Source organism: Microtus pennsylvanicus, chromosome 11 (assembly GCF_037038515.1).
Source record: "Microtus pennsylvanicus isolate mMicPen1 chromosome 11, mMicPen1.hap1, whole genome shotgun sequence".
Lineage (NCBI taxonomy): Eukaryota > Metazoa > Chordata > Mammalia > Rodentia > Cricetidae > Microtus > Microtus pennsylvanicus.
In genome coordinates, this window is record NC_134589.1 from 47,305,629 (window position 1) to 47,315,453 (window position 9,825).

Sequence of the window (9,825 nt, forward strand, 5' to 3'; positions counted from 1 at the left end):
TGTTATGAATATATGCACTTGAATTCCCAGAGACTGTGGCTGCTTGCACAGGCCCTACATAAGTCCGTACTTGCTTCCAAGCACTGAGTAGGGAAAGTGGACATGAAAGCCCATTCACAACCTAGACCAATTGATCACTCACAAAAAAATATTCATTTTGTTCAATTGAGTCTTATTGAGTATACAAACCACACTTAGGAGCAGTCCCCATTTCTAGCAGTAGACAGCTAACTCAAACTCTAATATTTATTGTAGATTTTTTTGCCTCATAATGTTTTGTCTTGCTTTTTTAAAACCTTATTTGTCTTTTGATTTATAAATTATGGCTACTTTTTGAGTGTTATATATGTGCTTGGGTATATGATTCTTATACTTTTTCTTTGATTTTCTTTTTAAAACTTTCCTGTTTGTGTTCTAAAGAAATGGAGAAAAAACATGGTGTTGAATATATGAGGAGGATCCAAAGGGGATGGAGAAGAAATCATAATAAGAATATATTGCATGAAAGACCCTATTTTCAATAAAAGAATAACAACAACATGAAAAGTTACGTTTTTAGCTGCTTTACGTGTGAATTTTAGAATCACACTATCAATTTACACACAATAATTCATGTTCCAATTATGAAGCTAATTTAATTGACTATTGAAATCAGTGTTTGAAGAGATGAAATCTTGACAAATTTTAAACCTAGGAAAATGGTATATCAAAATATGTCTTAAGTATTTTATGTCTTTAATTTGTATTTTACAGTTTTGAAAATATTGATTTTTATACACACAGTACTAGATAATGGAACACCAGCATTCAGCACTGTGTTTCCTCCCTGTGGATGCAATGTGACCATTGCCTGATCTTCTTGCTGTCATGCCTTTATGCCTTGGTGAACCTATACCCTCTAATCATAAGCTAAAGCAAACTCCTTGACAGTTTCAGATGTGTATTTAGTTCATTTAACAAAGTTCCACATCTGATTCATCCTTAATAAAGACTTAGAGTTTCAGCTCCCTCTACTCAGTAGCAGTCGGACTGTGTTAAATGGAAAATGCCAGAGATTACCAAATCTCAATATTAAAGATATGTTGCCCTATATAGTAAGATGAAAACTGAATACACTCAGTTTCCATCCAGTAAGAGATCTGAATAATCCCTTTATCTAGCATTTCCATATTGTATCTGCTGTCCTCCACGTGAGGGGCTCTTCAGTCGTCTTTATTACCGATTCAGCTCTCATGCTGCGATGCCTTCTATAGGGGTTCGGGTAAATCTTCTAGTGAGGTTTATAAAGCAGCCTAAAGCTAAATCACATTGCCTGTGTCATCCAGCTTCCTTGCTGTTACATAGGCACTGTAATAGTTGTCATAACCAAAAGGAGAAGGTGAGTGTAATCTGTACCACCATGGAATACTTTTGAGAGAGAAATATAGATCCATCACACAGATTTTTATTGTAACTAAATTCTTGTTATAGTTACTGTTAGCCTTTTTTGTGCTTAATATAGCCTTTTTTTGAAACTTTACCATAAACAAACATTTGTGGAAGAAAACCTCACGACATAGAATTTCTGTACTCTAATGGTTTTCAGTCATCTTTTGAGGCATTGGAATGTATTCAGTCCCCTGTTGGATGAAGAAGCTGATGTACTATTAAAAGTCAATCATAACCTATTTAGTGATTGGGCAATATTTTGATATGTACTTGAAGATTTGTATCCTGTCATGTGCAATTGATAGTTTTACAACCCTTTCCAGCTTCTCTGGAATTCTTTATAAACTACTATGTTGTTTAGGAATAGCTTAATCATTTACTCCCCAAAATATAAACAGTTTAGTTCTTTTAGTTTTTTTCTTGTTCTTTGTTACATCATGATAAAAGTGTTAAGTTTCCACGTCTTAAGTATACTTTGAACTTAATACAGAAAAAAATGCAACTATCAAAATCATTAGGAAAATAGTAAATGTATTGTTTTGAGGGAAATTTATGACACAGAACACAAACATTGGAAAAGAAGAAAGATCTAAAGTTAATTGTTTTAAAAATTCAAAGGAAGCAGAGAACAAGAAATCACACACGCACACAAATCACACACACATACACAAATACACACATAAACTCACAGTTAATTGAAATTGAAAACAAAATGTCAAAAAGAGTAAATGAAGTCAACAGCTGGTCTCTTTCAGTGAGTAATTTTTAAAAAGGTCATTAGCCAAGCTAAAAAATGAAGAAAGGGAGGCATAAGTCACAAAGATGAGAAATGAAAAGGGGTATGCTTTATGTTCCAATAAAATTTAGAGAGTAACAAAAGCACAACTCCATCCCCACACATTGATAGACAGTCTCGATCAAAGCAGCAAGTTTCTTTAAGCACAAAGCATTTACAATTACTTCAGTGGTTTTCACATAGTACACCCTTGGCTGACTCAAAAATCTAAACTGGAGTTACACATAAATAATGAACATTCCCTGAACAGGAAAGGGTAATTATGTATCTGACTTCTCTTCATTTCCACCTTCCCCTTTAGTGTATTCAGGAGTAATCAGTGACCATCAAGAGCCTCCATCTCAGAGATTTGGTCCACTCTCTCCATACCTCTTCAATATAGTGCTTGAAGTTCTAGCAATAGCAATAAGACAACATAAGGGGATCAAGGGGATTCGTATTGAAAAGGAAGAAGTTAAGCTTTCGTTATTTGCAGATGATATGATAGTATACATAAGTGACCCCAAAAACTCTACCAAAGAACTCCTACAGCTGATAAACACCTTTAGTAATGTGACAGGATACAAGATCAACTCCAAAAAATCAGTTGCCTTCCTATACACTAAGGATAAGGAAACAGAGAGGGAAATCAGAGAAGTATCACCTTTCACGATAGCCACAAATAGCATAAAATATCTTGGGGTAACTCTGACCAAGGAAGTGAAAGATCTATTTGACAAGAACTTTAAGTCTTTGAAGAAAGAAATTGAAGAGGACACCAGAAAATGGAAGGATCTCCCTTGCTCTTGGATTGGGAGGATCAACATAGTGAAAATGGCAATTCTACCAAAATCAAGCTATAGATTCAATGAAGAATTGGTTCTTGATAGATCCTGGGCAATTAACTGTATCATTAATGAGTGAATGCTGACATCCTCTGGGATGCTGAGCCCCTTGGGTCCAGAGATAGCTATAAGGGAAGATGTAAGAATTGTTGATTACAGAAAATATTCTTTCCTGTGCTTTTACAGAATAAATGTGACCAAATTCTGAAACAGGGCCCTTAATATACTTTTAGTTATTCTAGATAAATTGTCAGCGGGTACTTTACTCTCTTCCAACCTGTGGATCTTCCATTTTCAGTTTCTGAAAGATTTGTGGCAGTTTTCAGGTATGATAACATTTTTTGTCATTTTCATACTTTGTAGCACTGCCATACTGTAGAAATACCTGTTTCACAGTTGCACCAATAAACATTTTGGTAATGATGGGGTTTATTACAATTTCATAAAAGGTAAGTCTCTTTTTATTTCAAACTAACAGCAGCTCTTTAGATTAGGGGAAATGCTGGTGTCTTAAGTCTTAAGTTAGTACTTCTTTAGATTTGGAACATTAATACAGTTTATTGAGATCTTCGATTAAAACAAGTTGATCCTTACTGTAATCCATCAACTAGGGTATTGACATATTGTCTGCTGAGGCAGGGGTGGGGTAATAGAGAAGATATCAGTGAAGGACAGAATACTCTAGATTATAGAGACAACTACGTCTGACTTTTAAATGGTAATCTAATACACCAAAGCATATGTGTTTTTCTAGGGGTTCATATAAGAATTATGATGATCGAGTTGAAGAAAACTCACAGAAATAAATTGTAGAATGGGGTGAACTACGATTGCCTAGAATAAGTAGGCTGCAGAAAAAAGATATGGCAATATATTTTGCATACCAGAAGCAATTAAGTGTCATTAGGCAGTCCTACCTAGTACATGCTAAAGCAACATTAAAAGAAGTTATTCACTGACTCTAATGACTGAACACATTTGTATGTAGAAATACAATTACTTTGATAATAGTATGACTAATTACGTAGAGCATGCAACATGCCATGTGTGTCACAGCTCATGTCTGCTTTACATAGGGACATGGAGATGGATGTGTGGGAGTAGGTGTTGACAGAGTGAAGGGCCTAGGCTGGGATGCTGGAACTTACCAAGGACATCTGAGGAAATAGATGGACTGAATATATGCCCAACGAATATAAACATTAAAGAATATGAAAAATAAAGTTCTTTTTTCTAATGTAAACAAAAGAGAAAATAGTCAAATTGATCTATGATCTCCTACACACTAAACCATTGGGAGTTTAAGAAAGTTTTATTTTTCTTAAAGCCATTGGAAGCATATCATGACTAGAAACAACGAAACTTTCTTCTCAGAGTTCCTACTACTGGGCCTGTCCATCCCCCCAGCGTACAAGCACCTGTTCTATTCACTGTTTCTGGCCATGTACCTCACCACCATCCTGGGGAACCTGCTAATCATTGTCCTTGTTCTCCTGGACTCCCATCTCCACACACCCATGTACTTGTTTCTCAGCAACTTGTCCTTCTCTGACCTGTGCTTTTCCTCTGTCACAACGCCCAAATTGCTGCAGAACATGCAGAGTCAAATACCGTCCATCACCTTTGGAGGCTGCTTGACACAGCTGTACTTCTACATGTTTTTTGGAAACATGGAGATCTTTCTCCTTGTGGTCATGGCGTATGACCGCTATGTGGCCATCTGCTTCCCCCTTCATTACACCAGCATCATGAGCCCCAAGCTCTGTGTTTGTTTATTGCTGCCTCTGTGGATGCTGACCACATTGCATGCCATGATGCACACCATGCTCATGGCTAGATTGTCTTTTTGTAAGAACAATGTGATTCTCCACTTTTTCTGTGATCTATCTCCTCTTCTAAATCTGGCCTGCTCAGACACTTCTGTTAATGAGTTGATGATATTAATCACGGGAGGGTCCTTTATTATTGTACCATTCCTGCTCATTGTTACATCCTATTCAAGGATTGTCTCCTCCATATTCAAGATTTCATCTACCCAGGGTATCTACAAGGTCTTCTCCACCTGTGGTTCCCATCTGGCTGTGGTGTCACTGTTCTATGGGACACTTTTTGGCCTCTACTTGTGTCCATCAACTAATTACTCTCCTGTGAAAGAAACCACCATGACCATGATGTACACTGTGGTGACTCCCATGCTAAATCCCTTTATCTACAGCCTGAGGAACAGAGATATGAAGATGGCCCTAAAAAGAGTTATCTGCAATAAGAAAATCTCCTTGTAATGGTAGCACTTGAGATTTTTTTTTTACCTAATTTTATGTAATAAATGTATTGACATTAATAGTTTGTCAGATGTTGACCCTCATCACAGGACCTACATGAAAGTTAAAAAGGTATAGTCAAAGTTGGAAAGATTATCTTTGAGAGCTGGCTACATCTGCCTCCTTACTTTGTATAAATATTACTAGAAATGCGTAGTGGAGGAGGTTCTGACTAATATGTTCTCTGCTCTTTAAATTATTAATTTACTGGAACATTTTATCATTTACCCTAGGTTCTGCATTCACTGATACATCAGTCAAAATAGTGAAAGTAATAGATTCAAGACACTCAATGACAATGAAATCTCCCTACTATCCAGGTTCCTCCTAATATTTCCCATAGGCGGCTCTACCACACTGATTTTGAAATATTTTTTCTCTTAACTTCCTCTTTTATTTTCATACCCGTGTTATTCTGTCTGTCTGTTCTTGATACTGAAGCAACTTGGGATAACCATTTTGTACAACCACGTCAGTTATGTAATTTTCCCCTTAATTTGAAATAAACTAATAACCATGAACCTTTAAATTTACTTCTCAAAGATGAAAGAAAGAAGAAAGAAATCTAGAAGCTGGTAGAGTCTCATCTATGTTTCATATTTTACTTTGTCAATCTCTTGTTTATACTGGATGGATTTATTTTACCCATGTGACAGTCTCAGGGAGATACAGAAGGTTCTGTTCACAGACTGAAGTGTATGAGTCTCAGTGACTTCCCATCTCACACGGAGGAGCAATGGTTGAGCATGTGTTAAATCACAGACCAATTCAACTCTTTTGTCTCTTTATTTCAGAAAGAACTTTATTGTTTATACTCTTTACCTCACTATGGCATGGAATAACTTTGGTTCATTTATTTTCTCAGCTGTTCTTGTTAGGAGATGATATACAAACCCAGTTCTTCATGCTCTGCTGGCCTCCCTGACATCCAACTCCAGGTGAAACATATCCTGCTGTTAGGGTTTCTCACTGCCTGGTGAACACCTCTACTTGAGCCTCTGTATAAACTTCAATAAGAACATGCACACTTTGAAGTCTTTTGTTCCCACATAGTTTTCTCTTTGTTCTTTTTTTGAATTTCAAAGACTTTTAATAAATATTTATAGCTATAGATGATGTTTTTTCTTTTTTAGTGATGCCTATAGTTATTTGAGTATTATTTGAGTTATTTGTGTTCTATTTTTTCTTTTTTAATTGTTTTTATTTTTTTCCATTCAAAAATTTACACTTCCTCCTCTCCTCCCATTCCCCTTCTGCTTCCCTATTCCCCCTCTTCTCTCCCCCTCCCTCCTTAGAGAGGGCAGGGAACCCTGCTCTGTGGGAAGTCCAAGGCCCTCCCCTCTACATCCAGGCCTAGGAAGTTTGCATCCAAATAGACTAGGGTCCTAAAAAGCCAGGACATGTAGTAGAAACAAGTCTCAGTGCCTTTATCAATGGCTTTTCATTCAGCCCTCATTTTCATCTACATTCAGAGAAGAGTTGCATAACAAGAGAGTTTAACTGAATAACAGAACACACACACACACACACAAAATTAGAAATCAATGCTTGTGTGGTATGGGAAGTCCTGTCTATGTGTTGCTTTTATTGGTTAATGAATAAAGAAACTGGCCTGGTCTGACAGGGCAGAGTAGAACTAGGTGGGGGAAACTAAACTGAAAGAAGGCAGAGTTAAGAGAGAAGCCAGGGAGCTGCTGCCGGATACATATGAGCTAAAACTTTGCTGTTAGGCCATGACCTCATGGTGATGCACAGATTAATGGAGATGGATTAAATTAAGATGTAAGTGTTATTCAGTAAGAAATTAGAGCTAATTGCCCAAGCAAGGATTTAAATAATATAGTTTCTGTGTGATTATTTCAGGAGTCTGGGTGGCTGGGAAATGAACAAGTGGCCTCCTACCCTTGTGTGATGGATTATTCCAGTGATCCCAGTACTTCTGAGGCTCAGAAAAAAGCATTAATGTAAATGTGAGGTCAGGTTAGCTGCATGGTAAGATCCTGTGAGGTCAGCTCGGGCTACACAGTGAGACCCTGTGAGGTCAGCCCATGTACAACGTGATCCTGTGAGGTCAGCACATGCTACACAGTGAGACCCTGTGAGATCAGCCTCACTGAACAGCAGGACCTGTGGGGTCAGCCTCACTGAACAGTATGACCCTGTAAGGTCAGCCTGGCTGCAAAATGAGACCGCAGAGAGGAAATGGAACTCCCATATATCAGTGATGGGCCTTTGAATTATTGTAGCCTCTCTAGTAAAAAATATTAGACAGCTCCTCAAAATTTGAACATAGAGTTACAATATGAAAGGGAAATTATGCATCTGAGCACATAGCTACAACAGTTGTGGGATTCCATCAAATGGTATTGTTTTATTTCTTATGCAAGTACAATTTTTATTTATTTTCTCTCATACCTTACATCCGAACCACAGTTTCCCTCACTCATCTCCTCACAGACCCTCCTCTACTTTCCTTCTCCCCTAGATCCACTCCTCTGTTTCCCTAAAATGAGCGGGACCCTACCAGGAATATCAACTGAACATGGCAGAAGTTACAGTAAGACTAGGCACAAATCCTCATGTCAAGGATAGATGAGACAACCCAGTAAGAGGAAAAGGGTTCCAAGCACAGGAAAGAATCAGAGACAGCCATGCTCCCACTGTTAGGAGTCCCAGAAGAACACCAAACTGCATACCATAATGTATAAGCAGAGGATCTACTTCAGAGCAGTCTGGGATCTGTGATCGCTGCTTCAGTCTTTATGAGTCCCTCTAGCCCTTCCATACTTTGTCTTTATGAGTTCCTCTAGCCCTTCCATACTTTGTCTTATCCCTCCTGTTTCCATCCCTATAGGCCCCAAGTACACTTGAAAATATTCTGTTTTCCCTTCCCAATGAGATCTATGGATCCTTCCTTGAGACCTCCTTGTTACTCAGCCTCTTTGGGTCTTTGGATTTCATATGATTATACTTTACTTAACAGCTAATATCCAATTATAAGTGAGTACATACCATGCTTGTCTTTCTGGATCTGTATTGCCTTATTAAGCATGACTTTTTTTCTAGTTCCTTCTATTTGCATGCAAATTTCATGATATTTTTTTAACAGCTGAGTAATACTCCATTGTATAGATATACCACATCCCATTCTTTGGTTAAGGGACATCTAGGTTATTTCCAGTTTCTCACTATTATTAATAAATCTGCTATTAACGAAGTTGAGCAACTCCCTTATGGTAGGATAAAGCATCCTTTGTGTATATGCCCAAGAGGCTCAAGAGTGTGAGGAACCACCATATTGATGTCCATATGAGGAACCACCATATTGATGTCCATAGAAGCTTTAAAAGTTTTCACTGATGGTCAAGATGGGGAAGGACACAGATGGAGAGCAAGAAAAAAGATATCTTGATTGAGGGCACCATTATGGGGCTAGCAAGAAACTGGCTCTAGAGAAATTCTCAGGAATCCACAAGGATGACCTCAGATAAGACCCTAAACAATTGTGGAGAGGGTGTTTGAACTGGCCTTGTCCTTGTAATCTCATTGCCATCATAGAGCACTTCCAAAGCAGTGGAACGGTTCATCTTCTGGGACTGATGGTATCACTTCTAAAAATGCCTTATTTTTGGCTCTGTTATCAAACTACTATTAATGAGATGACATGAAAAACAAAAATTATTCCTAAAATCAAATAAAGTGATGTTGAAGGAAAATCACATAAGCCTTGCACAATACCATCCATAGCATCAGCAAAATAATTATCAAACTCCTGCATAATTATGCATTCAGTAATTTTTGAAGTCAGATCTTACCTGTCATAAGGCAATTATGGTGAATTGGAATATGTGTAATAATCATTATCAGCCAGTAGGTGTTACAGATATAGCATGGACAAGAGAGGCTAGGAGAGGTGAACAATGGGTGTTGCTTTCTTAGGTACTGAAAAATATGCTTTGTTTAACAAATTAAGAGCAGTTAATAAGGCAATCACAGTGATTCTAAAAGTTGATGACCAAGATAAAGAGAAAACACAAACCTTTCTGTCAGTGCAAGTTGTGGACTGTGAGCACCGCAGGTGTCATAGGCAGTGGCATGTGTGCAAGAGTTCTCTTGTAGATGTATCTGTGGAATCAACTACCTGGGGGAGTGAAGTTTATGGATCTCAGATAAGAACCTATAATTACCATTTTACAAAACCAGCATAATTCAAATCACTAATTGAAAACTGATTCTTTTATAATTTTATGCGTACAAGTGTTTTATCTACCCATATGAAAATCCTACTGCAGCACATGCGTATCTGGTACACACAGAGGCCAGAAGAGGTTGTGGATCTCCTGGAATTAGAATTGAAAAGGGCTTGTGAGCTGCCCCATTGTTGCTGGGAAAGGAATCTGTATCCTCTGCAGGAGCACCAAGTACTCTTAACCACTGAGATATTTCTCCTGTACCA

General features: G+C 37.7%; 1 protein-coding gene across 1 annotated transcript; it reads left to right on the plus strand.

Moving 5' to 3' along the window:
- The first annotated feature begins 4,391 nt into the window (after positions 1–4,391).
- LOC142831925 (olfactory receptor 1496-like) lies at positions 4,392–5,330 on the plus strand. The gene has a single exon (XM_075942348.1). The coding sequence runs from the start codon at positions 4,392–4,394 to the stop codon at positions 5,328–5,330; it is 939 nt and encodes a 312-aa protein (XP_075798463.1).
- Positions 5,331–9,825: the final 4,495 nt, after the last annotated feature.